The sequence below is a fragment of the Podarcis vaucheri genome (genome assembly GCF_965113315.1).
Source record: "Podarcis vaucheri genome assembly, chromosome: 8".
NCBI classification, from domain to species: domain Eukaryota; kingdom Metazoa; phylum Chordata; class Lepidosauria; order Squamata; family Lacertidae; genus Podarcis; species Podarcis vaucheri.
In genome coordinates this window covers 88,297,888-88,318,630 of record NC_138766.1, presented here as the reverse complement: position 1 = coordinate 88,318,630, position 20,743 = coordinate 88,297,888, and the positions used below count along the sequence as shown (strand labels likewise).

The following is a 20,743-nucleotide window of genomic DNA, read 5'->3' as shown; positions in this document are numbered from 1 at the left end:
CTCTTCCCTGCAGTGTCCTTCTGATCAGTGGGGTTGGGATGGGGAGATGGGGGGAATGTGAAGTATCATCCTCCACTACCTCCACTTCACATTCCCCCCATGATCTCCTCCTACCTGATTGATGGGGAGGTCTAATGAAATATTTAATCTCCATATCCTGACTTCTCCAATTTTAGCCAAATCAATCACCCCCCATAGCTCCCACAAAAGGTAAGGGTGCTTTGTTGTTGTTTAGTCGTTTAGTCGTGTCCGACTCTTCGTGACCCCGTGGACCAGAGCACACCAGGCACTCCTGTCTTCCACTGCCTCCCGCAGTTTGGTCAAACTCATGCTGGTAGCTTCGAAGACACTATCCAACCATCTTGTCCTCTGTTGTCCCCTTCTCCTTGTGCCCTCCATCATTCCCCCACATCAGGGTCTTTTCCAGGGAGTCTTCTCTTCTCATGAGGTGGCCAAAGTCTTGGAGCCTCAGCTTCAGGATCTGTCCTTCCAGTGAGCCCTCAGGGCTGATTTCCTTAAGAATGGATAGGCTTGATCTTCTTGCAGTCCATGGGACTCTCAAGAGTCTCCTCCAGCACCATAATTCAAAAGCATCCATTCTTCAGCGATCAGCCTTCTTTATGGTCCAGCTCTCAATTCCATACCTCACTAAGGGTGCTACCCCCGCTTAAGAATCTTAATGATTCTGGTATTTAACTGCTTAGGAATAGTAAAGATTCTGATTAATTTTTTTTAGCATGACTCAGGATAGTGAACCAACCGCCCTTAAATAATCATTTAAAAATCAAACACGCTCTCATAATAGTTCTTTCCCTTTGCTTCTGCAGCTTTCCTGAGTGTGGTGCTGCTGACTCGCATTAGCTGTTTTTAACTTAATATAATAAAAGGGGTTGTGTTAAAAATTGATTTCCAACTATTCTGATATTGGACACAGAGTGCCAGTGCAATCCTTCAGTGTGTACAGATAAAAGGGGGAGGGAGAGATGATGCTGAAGTTCCCAGTTCCTTATATGCCCAAAAGTTCAAGACTATATTGCCAACTTGAAGAAGAATGTAATGGCGGTTACCAGCATAGTAGAGTATGCACATATTACTCTAAGTTCCTAAAGGAATACACTATAAATCTTAGCAGAATAAGCGATGCTTGTTGGGTGATCTAGCCAACTAATGGATTCAGGTAGTCTTTGGAGTAGCTGTTTTAAAATGTGGTCCATTATGAAAGAATAAGGCTCTCTGAAGCAGTTTCATAGGATATTGTTCTGCATGTTCTGAAATCAGATGTGAACTAAGGACCCTTACTAGTTTTCAGGTGTGGACTTGGTTAAGTGTCTAGTTCATGTAATTGGCTATGTAAGTGATAGTGTGAACAAAACATGTTTAGTGCAGGGTGGAATCTACACACATACAAAAAACGCTGTCAAAATGCTTTTTTAAAAAAAAAAGTTTTGAAAAATACATTGAATTTTGCATGGCTCACTTTTGCCATCTAGTGTCACATTTGTATATTGCACTTTACAACAGATTTAAAGCATTTTATTTGCAGCTGTGTAGCTGAGTCCCGTGCTAATCTGAATGTGATCAGATGGTGTTAATATAAATAATTTTGCAATTGTGGCATGATAATGGTTGGATTGAGATATGGGATCTTTTTTAAAGGTGGACACTTAAAATCTTACAAAGGAATTAGTATTGGAATGGGAGAGCACCTGCTGCAATTCTTTCAGTATCTACAAATGAGACGCATAGCCAAATGCCTTGTTTTAAAATGTGGCACATTATGCAAGAGAGAACAGATTTTGAAAATGTAATGGCTAAAGGGCAAAGACCAAAGTTATTGAGTAAGCTATTTGATATTATTATAGCTAATGATATTTCTGTCAACACATATTAAAGCAGATGTGAACAGTATTTGAATAATGAGATCCTGCTAGATGCATGGAAGTAGATAGGGCAATATGTCCCACAGGAAATAAATATTAATCTTAAAGTTTTTTTTTATATAAACTTCTTATCTGTTGGTATTTGAGACCTTCAAGGTTGAAATAAATAAACATAGGCACAAATAATAAGTGTTGGGAATGAGAAGCACTAAATGCTGATATGCTCCATATATTCTGGTCTTGCCCCTGAATAAAGATCATTTTGATAAATATTATAAAAGGAAAGGAAAGCATTCCAGGTTATATGCTGCCAGCAAATTTCTTAGCTGTTCTGTTTTGTTACGCAGAAAGTTTGGTTTTGCCAGAAGATAAAGAAATTACCATTCGCCTCTTAACAGCTGCATGGATAACAAGTTCTAAATGGGGGGAAGAAACAAACCCCAAACTCCTTCACCAAGTAGTAAAAATTCATAAATTAAATAATAGAATTATAATGAGGGAAGGTAAGCAATCTAATAATTTATTTATTAAAAAATGGAGTGTGTTTATTAGGTACTGGTGGAATGAGACACAAAGAAAATATTTTACCATATATACTGGGCTGGTATGTGCAATGGTTATTTGGCAGTCTCCCCCCCAGCCTTTACAGTCATGCCTCGGGTTGAAGTAGCTTCAGGTTAAGCATTTTCAGGTTGTGCTCCGTGGCGACCTAGAAGTAATGGAGCGCGTTACTTCCAGGTTTCGCCACTCGTGCATGCGCAGACGCTCAAAATGATGTCACGCGCGTGTGCAGAAGCGTTGAAACGCAACCCGCGCAGACGCGCGGTCACATGTTACGTTCTACTCAGGATGCAAATGGGGCTGTGGAACAGATCCCGTTCGCATCCAGAGGTGCCACTATACTTCCTTTTCTTATTCTTTTATTCCTTATTCTTGCTTTTATTATTACTTGTAGTTGGCCATTTGGTTGTGCTCGTATTTGTCACCTTTAACACCCACAGTGGTACTTCGGGTTAAGAACTTAATTCGTCCGTTCTTAACTTGAAACTGTTCTTAACCTGAGGTACCACTTTAGCTAATGGGGCCTCCCACTGCAGCCACGCGATTTTGTTCTCATCCTGAAGCAAAGTTCTTAACCCGAGGTACTATTTCTGGGTTAGCGGAGTCTGTAACCTGAAGCATCTGTAACCTGAAGTGCCTATAACCCGAGGTACCACTGTATTTTGTAATCTATTGTGGTAGTGTGCAATGGGTCAGTGTGTCTGGCTGTTAACCAGAAGTTTGGTGGTTTGAGCCCACACAGGGATGGCTGTGGGCCAGATTCCTGCATTGCAGGGGGGTTGGACTAGATGACCCTCAGGTCCTTTCCAACTTTATGGTTCTAAGTTACAGTACTAATCTAACTACCAGTGCCCCTCAGTATTCCTAACGTTAACTGTAGTCTGCATATGGTGCCTTGGCCTACTTGGTATCCTGATCTGTTAAAATTGTTTACTCTGAAAGATGCTTCTCTTGTCATCTTTTCTATAACTTAATAATAATAATAATAATAAATATATATATATATATTTATACCCCGCCCATCTGGCTGGGTTTCCCCAGCCACTCTGGGTGGCTCCCAACAGAATAAAATAGCGATAAAATGTCAAACATTAAAAGCCTCCCTAAACAGGGCTACCTTCAGATCTGTTCTAAAAGTCAGATAGTTGTCTATTTCCTTGACATCTGATGGGAGGACGTTCCACAGGGCAGGCACCACTACCGAGACGGCCCTCTTTCCATGGTTCCCTGTAACCTCACTTCTCACAGGGAGGGAACTGCCAGAAGGCCCTCAGAGCTGGACCTCAGTGTCAGGGCTGAACAATGGGGGAGGAGACGCTCCTTCAGGTATACTGGACCAAGGCCGTTTAGGGCTTTCAAGGTCAGCACCAACACTTTGAATTGTGCTCGGAAATGTACTGGGAGCCAGTGTAGGTCTTTCAGGACCGGTGTTATATGGTCTCGGCTGCCACACATAATTTATTGATCCACGTGTTCCCTGGATTAGCATTTCCTAAACTGTGGTTTGTGAGTCTCAGGTGGGTTGCAAAGCCTGTACAAGTGGGACTCAGATTTTTTTTTAATATAAGTAAACCCATGTTGTTATAAAGAAAACCACCACTTAGTCCATTCTTCCGTGCTTTACTGCATTGAGTTTCTGGCACAGGTTACTGCAGTCTCAAACAGATGGTAAGGCAAGAGTACAGGGTTTCTCTTGATTTCCATCTGATAGCAAGTTAGTGGGCCACAGGACATAAAACCATAAACATAAAACCCTCTTACTTATAGGAACCAGTGGTGTGATTAGCACAAAAGAAAACACTCAGACAAAACAAAAACAAAACTTCTATGCCTCAGAAGTTATTGTGTGAAGGAACCAAACCATGTTAGCCATGTTTGGTAAGATGGATGCTGGAAAAGTAATTTGCAGATTCAGGACATGGGCTTATTTTACAGTTCCAAGAACCACCACACCAGATCCATAAGACCTTGGTCAGATCATTCCGGCTCCAAACAGATGAATAAGAGAAAAAAGGGCACTGCTACTCAAAGCTTAACCATGACTTAATCTGAGCTAAGGATCAGGCCCAAAACTGATGGGAGGACGTTCTAAGATGGTGAATATCATTGTTAATGGGTTTTGTGTTGGCATCAGTCTGTTTCAGGAGACAATGGAAGAGGGTGCTTTAGGGGGAAAGGTCAAACCATTGGAGAGATCCAGCACCTCCTGTGACTGACATGTGTTGCAGGTTAATGAATGTTAATGAATACCCCAGTGATATATTTTGAATGAATTATCAAAGCATACTTGCTAATGATCAATATTTGAGAATATGTTGAATACACAGTAAAAACTGAAGATTTTCCCCATGTTTTCCTTGGTTTGTCTTGCTTTATTACAAAATAATTTTACTGAAAGCACTTTCTAGTACTTTCAGCAACAAACCACAGATTCATGAATGTATTCATAGCCTTTTCAGGAACAGAAAACAAAATCTCTAGATCCCTAGTTAATACAGCAGAATTGCAGAATGCCGGTAAGTTTTCCTGCTATGCATCTAGGTATGCTAGTTTAACATTGCATCTGATTTGAAAGGCTCAAATTTCCCTCTGCCAATATATTTTCTTTTCCTCCTTAAAAACAAAAACAAAAAAATCCATTAACTTCATTGCTGTAACTCATGATGATCTAAATGTATTGCAAAGTGGAATCCCCAGAAGTTGGCAAACTATAGCCTGGGGATTAAATTGAGTGTGACCATGCAGTTGCTATATACCTGATTACTTGGCTAACATAAAGTTCTCAAAGATGACTCATTGTTTGGGAGTTTCAGCCTGATATTTTTATTAAATTCTGAAAGAGAGCTGACACAGTAGCGTGATCTTTAATAAGCATTTGTAGGATTTCGGGTGCAGAGGTTTTGAGACTCGGTTTCAGGGAACCCTTCTTGCATTGATTTATCTGTCAAAGACTGTTGTCTGTTGCAGAGGATTCTGGCAAATGTGTATTTGGTTTCACCCTCACCCCATCTAAAATGAGAGCACAACCTCCTGGAATACACTCAAGTCTCCCGTGACTGCACATTAGCTGTGTTTGGATGGTAGCATCTCAGTTTAATAAGCTGAAATAGGAAGAAATGTTTGCCCATACTTGCAGCCCCTTCCGTACTCACTTCTTGGCAGGCCGTGATTAATTCCAGAAGTCTTATAGTTCCGGTTTTATCCAAACAGGGGAGTTGGGGTTGGTTACTGTAGTTCTGCACCCAGCCAGGATCGTAAATCATGGTTTGAAGCTGGTTTAAGGTTCTGTCTGCTCCTGATTCTGACAACCGTAGTTTACCATTTCAGTTAAAATGGGAAGCTATAGTTAATTAAAGACTTCTGCATTTCATTGAGATGCCACGAGTTAGACACTTGCACATGAAATTTTGCACATGTAAATGTGCAAAAGGCTCATTCATATCTCATATTAAACCAAAATACGGCCATCAGAGAAGGTGGGGAATGGTTATGCAAGTTATACGATATATACAATATACGATATCTTTATTGTCATTGTCCCATACAGAACAATGAAATTGAAAAACTACATAAAACATTCAGAAACCCCTAAAAACTCTGAAACCCCATTTTAAAATATACTATACTATACTATACTATACTATACTATACTATACTATACTATAAAAACCCCTAAAAACTCTGAAACCCCATTTTAAAATACACTATGCTATACTAAAAAATACACTATACTATAGAGACCCCTTATGCTGCATTTAGAACCAGAATTGCATTTGCATATAAACTGTTTCTCAGACGGCTAGTCCTGGCCTTTATAACCCTATACCTTCTTACAGAAGGCAGAAGCTGAAAGAGATAATTTCCGGGGTGTGTACTATCCTGCGCTATCTCTGCTGTTTTCTTATGGCACCTGGCAGCATAGATTTTATCTAAAGTGGGAAGAGTGCACCCAATATTCCAGAAAGCCAAGTTGGCTTTGTGGTAGGGTTGTGTGCTGTTACTAATCCCACAGAACTCTTATGTTTCCCAAGACGTCGTTTGAAACCCAGTGGTTTTTTAAAAAGCCTTCACTAGTTTAGGTTATTCAGCTTCTGTATGTTGCCATAAGACCTTGTCCAGTCATATGCATTTGGCAACCTATATATCACTGTAAGAGCAGCTGCAGTTTTATCTCATTAGCTAATGTACATGCAGTACTGCATGCCAGCTCTGTGTTGTATCTGAGTATTATTCTGCTCACACTTTCAATCGTTTCAAGCAAGGCTATTTTTAGCCAGCTGAAATTTAAAACATTCCTTCTACCTTCGGGGGCAAGGGGACTTTATTGAGATACAGAGCATAACTCAAGATGGATCCTGTTGCTAAATGGTCTGACAAGGGGAGGCAGGGGGGAAAAAGGACAATACTGCATTATTTAATTCCCAAGGCATACATTATGCAGAATCTATATTTAGTTTTCCCCAGTTGCTACTACCACTGTATTATTACACAAAGGGATGATGCAATTTCATTGTTCAGTGAGTTGATAAGACATAAATGCAGATGAATGAACTAGACGATGAATGTGGGATACTGCATGTTGCTTCTGAAATTCAGCTTGTGTGCACTGCATCTGAGGGAAAGCTACAGAACTATGTAGGCAATTGCGTCTTAAAATGTTGGGTCAGCATGCAGTTACCGTAATAACTGTTTTAGTTCTCAAGGGCAGCAGACACCATGAAAGGCCATCTTGCCTTAAATAGACAAATTGTAATGACTATTTTAAGCGTTTAAAACAGACACACACACACACTTGGGATTTAGTTTCTTGGACTTGCACGTCATTGTTATAGCTGCCTCAGGATTTCAGATTTATTCGACTGAAGGGCAGATGGCGACAATGCTGAGCAAGGGGCATCATGGCAATTCACATCACCTGTTTTATGTGGGATTTTGGTGTACACATAGAAGGCTGTTGCTTTGCGAGGAAATGCAGCATTTTTAAAAGACTACATGGAAGTAGATTTTGGTGTTTTGCTGTCATACAATCATCTACTACATGAAGTAAGCACCATTGAGATTAGTGAGGCTTGCTACCAATGCAATTGGTACAGGATTGTAGTCTGAATCTTCTTCACAGCTCAGTATAGTTCGCACTAATTGGTGACTGCAGTGTTACACACACTGGCGGTGTTTGTGCATAAAACTCAGTCATGGTTTAGTGCTAAGTGCATGAGGTTTCACGAACCCTAGGCAAAGCATCAAGCTTATAATAATACTCTTTTAAATATTAAATAAATAATTTTATTATTTATTCCCCACCTATCTGGCAGGGTTTCTCTCTCCAGTTCCATCAAGTGTAGAGAATGACTAGTTTAGTTTTTACTTTCAAGTAACCTCTCATGACTACATGCATACCCCATCTTTCCTCCAAGGAGGTCGAGGTGGTGCACATGGATCTCCCCCTCTCCATTTTATCCTCACAGAATAAAATGGGTTAAGAGACAATGGCCTTTCCAAGGTCACCCAGTGAGTTTCATGGCTGAGAAGGAATTTGAACCCTTGCCTCCTAGGACCTAGTCCAATGCCCTAACTACCTCACTGGCTCTCTAAAACATGGTTTAGCTGTACAATGAAGCTGGGTGAAGTTTCACAGGAGATTAAGACCCTCTTCAGAGGGAAAACCCTCTACAGCTCTTTTTCTGAATTGCCCATCTCAAGCAACACTTGCAAATGCTTCCTTTGGCATGCTTAGATTTTTATTGGTAAATGTTGCGTGAAGTGGGTTCAGTGGCATGGAGTACCTTAGGCAAGTTCCGACTGCTTTGCCAGCTATGGCCATTCCTGGACAGAGGTGACCTAAGCCACAGTAACACATGCCTTGGTAACCTCCCATTTGGATTACTGTGGTGTGGTTTCTGTGAGGCTGCCCTTGAAAATGGTTTGGAAGCTGCCATCAGTGCAGAACACAGCTGTCAGAATGTTGACTGGGGCAGCTAGCAGAGACCATACTGTATAACATAGAACCCGAAGGATCTCCATTGATTGTTTGCTTCCTGGCTGAATTTAAGGTGCTGGTGCTGCACTGTAAAGCCCTAAACATCTTAGAACCCAAATCTTGGAACCCAGGTATCTGGAAGAGGCCCTTCTCCAGTGTCCTTTGTGGTGGCACCCAAATTGCAGAATGCCCCCTCTTTTGGAATTTCATAATAATAATAATAATAATAATAATAATAATAATAATAATAAATAATTATACCCCGCCCTCCCCGGCCGAGACTGGGCTCAGGCCGACTAACACCAAATATACAGTACATTAAAAACATAAAATCAAACGATTAGTTTAAAATACAATTAGAATCACTTTTAAAATCAAAATAAAATTAAGTAGGAACCCACAAATCATAACTGTAGGGGTAAGGAATTAAAAGTTCACCAGGCCCGGCTGCTCATGCTGGTCCCATATGGGCCAATAGAGAGAGCCAAAGAGGCCACTTACATACAGGGTCCCATAGAAAGAAAGGGGACAGACTGGGCCTGGACCAAAGGCCTGGCGGAACAGCTCTGTCTTGCAGGCCCTGTGGAAATATGTCAAATCCTGCAGGGCCCTGATCTCTTGTGACAGAGCGTTCCACCAGACTGGGGCCAGGGCTGAAAAGGCTCTGGCCCTGGTCGAGGCCAGTCTAACCTCCTTGAGGCCCGGGACCTCCAAAGTAGTATTATTTGTGGACCGTAAGGTCCTCCGTGGGGCATACCAGGAGAGGCGGTCCCGTAAGTACGAGGGTCCTAGGCTGTATAGGGCTTTAAAGGTTAAAACCAGCACTTTGAACCTGACCCTGTACTCTTCCGGGAGCCAGTGCAGCTGGTGTAGCATTGGATGAATGTAGTCCTGTGGCAAGAACCTCCTAAGGAGCCTCGCCTCAGCGTTCTGTACCCACTGGAGTTTCTGAGTCAGCTTCAAGGGCAGCCCTGCATAGAGCGAATTACAATAATCAAGCCTGGAGGTGACTGTCGCATGGATCACTGTGGACAGGTCAGGGCGAGAAAGGTAAGGGACCAGCTGTTTGCACGGTGGAGGTGGTCAAATGCCACCTTTGCCGCAGTTGCAACCTTGCGCCTCCATAGAAAGGGAGGCTTCGGCTGGGTAGGGCGGGATATAAATAAAAAATTATTATTATTATTACACCCAAACTCCTGACAGAAGGCGCTGGCACAAATTGAGCCCCCGCAAGAGATGGGAGTTTTAATTCTGTTTAGCTCTTCACTGTAGAATTGTTCTTGTTTCGATTGCATTATAACAAACCATGGGGTCACATGATGAAGGGGATGCTAAAAGATGCTTAAATAAGTATAATCCCTGCATGTACACTTCAGGTTCTGGTTCTATAAATTAAGGGCATAATCTTCCCTGTGTTTTCTCCAAAGTCATTTACTCGTGGGGATTATGTGCATGTTGTGAGCTGAAACTGCCATTCATCAAATTAATCGTGTTTCTATAAATTGGTTCTACAGTGTATTTTAGATATATTTTAAGTGCTATGAATGGGCTTCTAGCTGTGAAGGGTGCATTAAGGTTAATGGACATTGCACAGTAAGATCATTGTTACTTTGCAGCAAATTTACCTCTCTGCAGGTGACCACTGCTTTGTGACACAGCTTGAAGTACCTCGAGAATAAGAGATACTGTATAAAAATGCAGTATTCTGCCCCCAACAATTTCTCATAAAAAGCCGCTAAGCCATTCATTGTTACTCTTTCCCCATGTCCAGACTAAAGTAATTCACTTTTTTAAAAAAATCACATTTTTAAAGAACTCTTCGTGTGGGTCAGCAAATGTTGTCTCTTGCTGTATTCATGGTCTTCTATGACAACAAATTCATAGAATCAGAAGGGAAGGGAAGGGCCATTGGATGCACAAAGTAGCTCGTGCTCTGAGATAGAAGTCTTACCACTTCTGTGTGCCTGCATCTTGCTATTAGAGCCATGCCCCAGGGATTCTTCAGGCTCTGAGGGCTGGCTCACTTAAAAAAGCTGTTTGAGCTAGCATATACCAGGCTCAACATGAACATGTGAGGATAAGAGAGTGTTGTGACTCTCCTCTTCTTCTTTGGTGATCACTCGTAGCCAAATAAGAATGTCTTCCATGAACACGGTCTTAACGGTGTGCCCGTATGTGACTGTGGAGGCCAGTTCTGGATCCACATGTCCTTCCACAGTGGGGACATACTAGCTTTCTGGGAGGGAGTTGTTCATGGTGAGGGTTTGCCAAGCGTGCCTTCCTCTTAGTGTGTTTCTCCCTTTCGTCCTGAATTTGAGTGTCTAAATGAGTGAGCTGATAAACAATAGTTATACAAATTCTGGAGGAGCTTAAAGGACCTGATCAGGAAACAGAAAAGTACCACAAGTATCTTCAAGAACCAGGAATGAGACCAAAGTGAGCTCAACAAATGACATTCTCTGGTGGTTCTAGGCTGCGACAGTCTTTATTTTAGAAAGTGCCTCCTCTTTGTAGATCAACAGGGCTTCTAGCAGGAATGACACTGAGAAGAGCGGTTTCTCTGTTCCCATATCTTTCTTTCTTACTTCACCAGACCTTTATTAGGCATTACAAGTATAAAGGTAAAGGGACCCCTGACCATTAGGTCCAGTCGTGACCGACTCTGGGGTTGTGGTGCTCATCTCGCTTTATTGGCTGAGGGAGCCGGCGTACAGCTTCCGGGTCATGTGGCCAGCATGACTAAGCCGCTTCTGGCGAACCAGAGCAGCGCATGGAAACACCATTTCCTTTCCCAATGGAGCAGTACCTATTTATCTACTTGCACTTTGACGTGCTTTTGAACTGCTAGGTTGGCAGGAGCAGGGACCGAGCAACGGGAGCTCATCCCGTTGCGGGGATTCGAACCGCCAACCTTCTGATCGGCAAGTCCTAGGCTCTGTGGTTTAACCCACAGCGCCACCCGCGTCCCTCTACAAGTATAGGCCATCATAAAACATTAGATATAAAAATTTAAAATATATACAAATAAGAGGTAGAATCTGATATTTCATTGTGCCGTAATGTTAGACTGCCCCCAAAATGGGAATAGCATACCTTTGTGTAGCTGAAAAGTAGAAAAGAAAATGTTCTACAATGCCCAGCACATTCAAAGAACATCCACAATGTTCATCATTTCTGGGGATGTTTAAATATCTGCCCTTGACTAATTCCGAGGGGGAAATGTTCAATCGGCCTAACATAAAGGCCCTGTGTTGGACTGGAATTATTAATTTTGAGATATATGTCACCCTGTTATCTGTTATATTAAAACCATAGAATTTGGAAGAGCAAATTTTATTTACAGCTGACTCAATGTTTTGTTTTCAGTGTTCCTTAATCTGGTTTGAATATTGAGATAAATATATTGCTCACTTGAATTATACAAGAGTTCCAAGTCAATACCAATATATCTGATTTTGCTATGTAACAGTTGGAAGCATCTGGATTTATAAGTGTCCTTAAGTAAATCAGCAGACTCAAAGTTTGACAACGAAAATGGCAGTGCAACCAGGATTTTATAGTGCTAGCTCACACCCAATATTCCATCGTGTTTATACCTAGTTCTGCACACATCGTCTCATACTTGCTTGAACTTGGGAGCCCCAGGATACATCTCAATCAACTTGAGTGTATCTTATCTAAATCACTATTAGCTTGAAAAATCTGAATAGCAGCTGGTATAAGTTGGTTGCCTTTCTGAAAATAAAAGCGAGCTACTGCTGAGGAGGTACACTTTGCCTGTTTTATAGCACTTGTGCAATGGTTTGACCAACCTGAGTTGCTGTGGAATAAAATTATCTGTGCATCTTTACTTGCTGGATTTATTGTCCCCTTATTTCCCATTTCTCTAATTTCCGGGAATTACAGAAGACCAGAATTTTTGTGTTCTGCTACCATATCAGCTTTGCCAGGCTAGAAGCAGTAGAGTTCTGGCATCGATTGTATCTCAATTATTGTGACCACCTTCAATTTTTCCTTTGTATTTATAGTTTATTTCTTTTGTGTGTGAGATGCACCCTTTCAGGCAGATACTCGGACAATGCTCTGGTTGTGCCTTACCATAAAGTTTGATGGAAGTGCATCACTGAGAAGAGAAGAGGGTTCTTATGGAAAGATGGCTTTCCTTTCCTGGTGCAGCTTCTGTGATTGGCGTCTCTTCCTCTTGCATAGAAGCTAAACAGGCTAATGCTGCTGAAGCAAAACAGGCTAATGAGCATCACTGTCCAGCTGCCCATCTTCACTCATCTCTCCACCTTCGGGGTGGAAATGAGGCAGAGTGGTTGCTTAACCACAATGGACCTGCAAGCTGCTAACTCCCATTGAGAGAGACAGAGGAAGTAGCTCTGCTACCCAGGAGCTGAGGCACATATTGGAGACCAACAAGTGTTTTTCTTTCTCTCCATCTGAAAGGGTTTCACTCTGCTTTGCTTCAGGCCTCTCAACATGATTGAAAGACCTGAAAATAGGCCCTTCGGCTCATAAATCTGTTGATAAATGGATGACAGTTTAGGAGCTTCTTGCGAAGTAGACCTTAGTCCACAAAAGCTTATGTCATAATACATGTGTTAGATTTTAAGGTGCCACAGAACTCTTTGTTGTTTAAGTAGCCAAGGCATTTTCCATTTCAAGAAAGCTGAGCAAACATCCACATGTGCTTACTTGTTAGCATATTTTTCCCTAATCCTTTGTGAAGATGCAAAAATGGTGCATGAAATCACTCAAATAGCATAATTCCTGACTTCAAAACGAGAACTCCTAAGCATCTTGCATTGAAGTAACTTCAGGCAGTGAGTATGGAAAACTGCCTCTAATAGCTGTACTTTAAACACTGACAAATTACCTATGGACATTCTGATGCATTTCCAGTACTTCGGTTTCTATTCCAAACACCAGCAGGTGAATCTAGTGCTCTGAATCTTAACCCCATGCGTTTGCCTGACATGCAAAGTTTTTGGGCTGGTTTACTTCTGGGTTGAACAGGTTCTCCCCTTTGGCACTGGTTGCTCCTGGCACTTTTAAATTATAGCCATGCCTTGTGGCAGCAATTTAAGTGAAAGACCAGATCTTGGCAACACCCATAGCTGGGCTGCGGGCTGCCAGTTTGAACAGGGAGCTGAGATGGAAGTGGGAAACATGCATATAGTGCAATACCCTTCTTACTTTGGTCTCAGCTGTGTTTTTCTAGTGGCACCTGGTAACCAAGGCAGATTCGCTGCCAAAAGATGTTTGCTGAAATCATTACTTGGGGCACAGTTTCAATTTTGCATTTCCCTTCTTTTGAAATTCAAACTCAGTGGTGATTTTAAGTGAGAGAAAAGCAGTGGACACTTTGGACTCAGTCAAGGGATGGGGAGAAGAAAGCCAAGCTACAAAGTTTGATGGTCTCCCTGAGGATGGTGCTGTGGAGCCCCAGATGTTTGCCCAAAGGCCTAGCACTAATGGAGCTGTTTTTTTATGTAGGAGTTTCATTAAAAACACATCAACTTCAGCATTTGTTTTTGTTTCTTGGATTCTGCAATTGTTTCACTTTCTTTTTCTTCCATGTAGAAGAAAGCACTTCAAAGGAATTCAGTTTTGCTATTCAATCGGTTTTGTACAGGTTGCCCTGCATAACAGCAGGACATCATCAGTTTTGGGATATAGAACAAAAGAGTGAAATCTGTACAGTGGTGCCCCGCAAGACGAATGCCTCGCAAGACGGAAAACCCGCTAGACGAAAGGGTTTTCCGTTTTTGAGCTGCTTCGCAAGACGAATTTCCCTATGGGCTTGCTTCGCAAGACGAAAATGTCTTGCAAGTGTTCCATTTTTTTCCGCTTCCCCCCCTTTTTCTAAGCCGCTAAGCCGCTAATAGCCGCTAAGCCTTTAATAGCCGCTAATCCGCTAATAGTGCTAATCCGCTAAGCCGCTAATAGGGTTGCTTCGCAAGACGAAAAAACCGCTAGACGAAGAGACTCGTGGAACGGATTATTTTCGTCTTGCGAGGCACCACTGTACTTTGCCACACTTTACGAAATATTATGTCACCAGCAAAAAAAATAATAATAAAAATTTCAATACTACAAAAAAAAAAAATACTACAAGTTTGTCTTAAGCAATGTCAGCTTTCTTAAACTGCCGATTTTAACTCAGCATTTTGTTAACCTGGAAATGTTTGTAGGGTGTTTTTCTTCATTTTTGAACGTATTGCCTAATGATTATTTTCTAGACATGACATTCATAGTTGCACAAGTTGCCCAGTTGCTATGTTGTGTTAGCCATGCTGCGTATCATTTGATTGTGATTAAGCAAAAAAACAAATTGTGTGACTGTGTGAAATCAGATATAAGGTTAGCTAAGTTACAACAGATATACCCATAAATTTCAAGGTAGAGTTAATCGTCTGTGAATGCAGGCTTATTCTTCCTTGGCTCTCTGGTGAAACAGTGCCACATTATTGTGCGCCAATGTCCTACTTTACCACAGGTGCTTAAAGCAATGGAAGTACAGTAAAGTGCAGGAATGACACCAGTAGTTCCGAATTTGGTGCATAATGAAACAATTGCATGTCCCTGTTCATTTACCAAATGGAATCCATTCATAGTAAATCCCATTACCTAAAATATGGTTGTGTGAATTTGTTTTTAAATTGCATTTATAGGTGGTCTCCCCCCCCCTTTTAAGGCAGATGTTATGATGTACCATAGCTGACTGTAATCTTTGAGATCATCCTGTTATATTTCCTAAAGCCCCTGTTGCATTTCCATCAGGGTAGCCAGAGCAGTATTGTTAGTGGAAGCACAAAGTGATACTTGGTGCTCAGCAATGGAAAGGTGATAGAAATAAACTGTATACTTTAGTATAGAAAAAAAAGCAGATTGAAACTTTTTACTGTTGTTTTTGTAGACGCTGGAAGCCATCTTGAACTTCAAATACTCAGGAGGTCCAGGACATGTCGATGGCTATTACAGGAACTTGTCTCTGGGACTTCATGTAGATGTGGAGCCGTCTGTCTTCTTTACACGTGTTAGTACTCTGCCTGCAACAAGGTGTGTTATTTTTAAAAAGCTTACTTTTGTGTGGGAAGGGGGAAGGATTTCTCTATATAACATCAATATAATAGTAGTAGTAGCAGCAATATTGGGACAGCAATCTTATTCCTGTAATATACCAAAGTAGATTACTATTAATTGAGAAATAGTTTTCACTTGTGTGTTCTCAAGGGCCCCATGTATCTGTACACAACTAAAAGCTAATCGGCAAAAATGAAACATTTTGTTTCCTTTTTTGAACCAGTATGCTTATAATTTCATAGAAGTGACCCAGTGCATCTGAATGAAGTTGCCCTAATGACCTAAAAGTTGGCCAGTATACTGCCTTCCTACATGTTAATTTCCAATTTCATTAAAACCATGTTAAAGTTTAAAGAATACTTCGGGGCTTGACAATTATCTATTTCTCCTCTTTTATTCATGTTACAATTAATCTTTGCTTTAAACAAGCTTTTGGTTCTTCTGCTCTCTCTATTATATCAGTATTATTATTATTATTTCCTCTTAAAGTACTTAATAATTTTGTCACATAGTATTGTTTCTATCATAACGCAAGCCACATTATATAGCTGAGAATGGAGTTCAGTGAAAGTTAATGCTTTCATTGAGCCTACTTCAGCATTGTATTTTTGCCTAATAGGTAGTGTTCAGCAGAAATACCAGCATATATAAATTCACTTAGGGTTGTACCCAGCACTGCATCAGTGAGGCATTCACTAGGGCAGTAGGACTTCCATTCCCATTCCCCACTGTGCACCCAGAAAAACAGGCTTCCCAACCCTCCAGAGCTGATTTTGAGGATGTGGCAGTTGGAAGGGAGAGAAGAGAAAGAAGAAGCTCTGTAACATTCACAGAAGTTTGTTGCACCAGCAGAGCTTCAGCAATGGATATGACCCTTAGTTTATAAGCTAAACTGTGATGCCATTCAGCAGCACACCTAGGCTCACAGTGTGTCGGAGATACAACCTTTTTGAAAATGAACAGCAACACAGTGAAAGTATGAAACAAAGCTCTCACTCTGTTTATTAGAAGAACTGCGCGTTGCTGCTTTGGATTATGGCATTAGCCATATAAAACCATGCTATGTTTTAGTTACAGATAGGTAGCCGTGTTGGTCTGCCATAGTCAAAATAAAAAAATTCCTTCCAGTAGCACCTTAAAGACCAACTAAGTTAGTTCTTGGTATGAGCTTTTGTGTGCATGCACACTTCTTCAGATACGTCATGCTATGTTTTGTTAGAGGTCAAGAAACCTCCTAAGTACTTTTGTTGAGCTAGGTCCAGAAATAATATGGATGCATAAATCTTTAGGTGGAGATATTGCCAGAATTGTCTATAGAGTTTTCTTGGCAGGGATACTGGAGTGGCTTGCCGGTTCCTGCTCCAGGTGGGTCACGTTTAGTCAAAACTCTCCACTATGACCTGCCAGTCTTGGGTGGCCCTGCACAGCTTCTCTGAGTTATTCAAGCCCCTTCGCGAAGAGTCGAACAGGACTAAACAATTAAACAACAACATTGCCAGAATTCTTTTATGCTCCTTCATATTTTTTACAAACTGTGTTGTCACTGTACAAGTATTGATGTGAATGTGCATTTAAATACTCCTTTTTATAGTGCTCATTATTTGTGGTTTTGGTGACATACAGTGTTCCTGCACTTCTACAAATTTCCCACTACTAATACAAATTGCATCTCATTCCTACAATTCATTGACACATAGGGACTCTCTGTCCACACATCTGTGAACTGGTGTTATTTTTTTAAAAAACAGCTTGTTTCTCAGTTTATGATCCACAATGTCTGCTAATTGTAATACTTGAGCACTGTAAATTATGAAACAAAATATTATTTGTTTTAAACTAGTGTGATTAATTTTGCTTGAAATCACATATTTGTATAAGTTATGAGCTACTTACGAATTTTTGCCTAGCTTTTAAAAAGTTGTTTACAGTATTTGCACCCTGGTTTTCCATATCTGTTTTCAAAGCAATTTACAAATAGTACTAAAGTGGCTTTTTAAAAAGATAATAATTGCAGATTGGAGAGATTAAGTAATCATATCATCAGTTTCGGAGTGGCTCTGCTAGAAAGTTCATCTTCTTCTTTGGAATCCATCTCTTAACTTGGGTGCATATGGTTAGATGGCCATCTGTCATGGATACTTTAGCTGAGATTCTTGAATTGCAGGGGGTTGACCTAGATGACCCTTGGGTCCCTTCCAACTCTAAGATTCTATGATTACCTTTCTGTCATGTTCTCACATTGCAGTTGTCAGTAGTCCACTTTAATGTATCCTGACCATTATTTCCCTATGTTCCTGTCAGTCATAATACAAATCAGCGGACAGTTTCAAAAATTGTATATTCCTAATACATATTCCTTTGTTTTACTACAAAGGAATTTCAGAAATAGACTGGAAAGAGAAGCTGCTGAATTGCAACTCATTACCAAACTCAAAACCATGGAGAGACCTAGTCTGAACAGAGACATTGGATTCTTATCTCATTATACATGACTAAGCCATTTTTCACCTTTTCACCCCTTGCCTTTTCCTGTAAGACCTATTGCAGTCATTAAGAGTCGTCAACAGGCTCATCTCAGCTATCTGCCAATCTCCCATTCCCACCACCTTTCTGAGTAATACCCCTCCCCACCTTCTCAGTATATAGAAGGATTTGGCAACTTCTGTTTCAGTGTATCTGAAGAAGTGTGCATGCACACGAAAGCTTATACCAAGAACTAACTTAGTTGGTCTTTAAGGTGCTACTGGAAGGAATTTTTTTATTTTGTATATTCCTAAGTAATCTAACTGTGTTCAAGCCCTAGTTCTGCAATGTGATCCTGGTGATTGGACATAACCACCACACTTTAGGCTCTCTGTTTCGTATCTGCTTACCCTTCTTGAGTCTTGGTCTTCATCAGAGCCTGGAGACTCCTGTTCCACAGCACAGTGGCAAGGCCACAATACGGATACCTCATTAATTGCTGGGAACATCAACCTTGCCATGTGGAAATCCCTTGCAGACGACCGCAGTGCCCATAGACAGACAGTCAGGCTATGCATCCAGCCACTCTTAACTCATCTCGCTAGTCCAGTTCCCAGGAATGCTCGACTCTCCTGTCTGCCTGTATTTCATTTTTAGCAAAAAATACACAGCCACTCTCTAGTTCTCACATGGAGATTTCCCTAAAAAAACCATTGACCTTTTCATAGAAACAGCCAGCATTCTGTAACAGAATCATTCCTTTCAGCAGTTACAGTGTTTATGACCATCCCATGACAGCATAGCAGGCTTAGACTCTTCCACCCGTGAAGAGCGGTGGAAGAACCTAACGGCAGAAGACAGCCGCTTCTCAGTTTATTTTTTTGTCATGCAGCATGGATATAATATACCTTCTATTGGTTTCATGCATTATGAAATAGAACATTTCTGCCTGTTGGGAAAAATTTGGCGGCGTTCAGCTGCTTCTCCTAATGCCAAAAATTCAACAAATCTGCCTCTTTCCAAACTGGAGCAGTCTGTCATTCGGTTCAGTTAAATTTTATGAGTTTCTATTTTAGCGTTGCTAATGAATAAAGCAATAGTAGTTGCCTGTCTCATCTCCTCTACTCAATTGAATTTAGTTTTTTCTCTCTCTCTTTCAGTGATGAATGCTTTATATATTCATTTGCTGATGAAATGTTTTTCAATGCTTGAAGATTTTATCAAGTTATGATAGCACTGTAATAGATTTTAATTTCTCAAAATGACTTGAGTAAACCTAGAATGTGTCAGATATGCACATCTAGTGAAGAAGTATGGTTAAGGCAAATGGAGAATTAAAAAGTTTAAGGGCATTGTGTGACTCATTATCCAAGCACAGTTACTTATAACCCTGATACCAAATGCATGAGATCATACATCCATGCTGTAGCCCTAATGATCTGGATTTAGGGCCACCAGCTAGTTACAAACACTGTTATTGTTTAGTCGTTTAGTCGTGTCCGACTCTTCATGACCCCATGAACCAGAGCACGCCAGGCACTCCTGTCTTCCACCGCCTCCCGCAGTTTGGTCAAACTCATGCTGGCAGCTTCGAGAACACTGTCCAACCGTCTTGTCCTCTGCCGTCCCCTTCTCCTTGTGCCCTCAATCTTTCCCAACATCAGGGTCTTTTCCAGGGAGTCTTCTCTTCTCATGAGGTGGCCAAAGTATTGGCGCCTCAGCTTCAGGATCTGTCCTTCCACTGAACACTCAGATCTGATTTCCTTAAGAATGGATAGGCTTGTTCTTCTTGCAGTCCATGGGACTCTCAAGAGTCTCCTCCAGCACCATAACTCAAACAGTAGCAGATTAAAATTCATTCTTAAATTGTACATTCTTCCCTCTGATACTCTCACTGTTAGTACAATAGGGTGATTTTTAACAAAATAAGAATTGCCTTAATGGATCCTGACAATCCAGCCCTTAATCTCACCCTAGCAGATACCACTGGAGTAGAGATTCAGCCTGTTTTGTATGAGGTTGTACTCCCTTTGAGAAACGTGGTTTGCAGTTTGGCAGTGCTCCTAAATACAGCTTTACATCTGGATGATCATGATGTGGCAGTGACCAGCAATGCTTTTGCTCAGTTTAGGCTAGTATACTGGCTGCACCCAGTCCTGATCCTGGCTACAGTGCCTTAGTTTCATCAATGTTGGATTACTGTAATGTGCTCTGCAATGTGACTGCCTTTGGTTTGTGCATACTCCTTCTCCTCCAGCATAGCTGAGAGGATGAGTTCAGACACCTGAACTATGGGTTTCCATGCCTTTAATTGTGGATTCCCATGTTATCCACACCAGAAATGGCAGCTCGTGTTAACTATGGTTAGTTTAAACAAGCCAGCTAGAGAAATCAGTTTGAGCTGTTTTAAACTAACCATAGGTAACTTGATACAGATAGGTAGCCGTGTTGGTCTGCCATAGTCAAAATAAAAAAATTCCTTCCAGTAGCACCTTAAAGACCAACTAAGTTAGTTCTTGGTATGAGCTTTCGTGTGCATGCACACTTCTTCAGATACCTTAGTTCTTGGTATGAGCTTTTGTGTGCATGCACACTTCTTCAGATACGCAGAAGTGTGCATGCACACGAAAGCTCATACCAAGAACTAACTTAGTTGGTCTTTAAGGTGCTACTGGAAGGAATTTTTTATTTTGACATAGGTAACTTGAATCACAGTTTGAGTTTACAGATGACACAAGAAGCCACAGTTAACTAAAACTGAAAGCAAACATCT

At 41.1% G+C, this 20,743-nt stretch overlaps 1 protein-coding gene across 1 annotated transcript in view; it reads left to right on the top strand.

Annotated features, from left to right (window-relative positions):
- Nucleotides 1–20,743, top strand: part of TRAPPC9 (trafficking protein particle complex subunit 9) — a 276,428-nt gene that overhangs the window by 53,525 nt on the left and 202,160 nt on the right. The window contains exon 18 of the mRNA XM_082236028.1: nucleotides 15,341–15,483. Coding sequence (XP_082092154.1) covers nucleotides 15,341–15,483 — 143 coding nt within the window. The remainder of the gene's footprint in view (nucleotides 1–15,340; nucleotides 15,484–20,743) is intronic.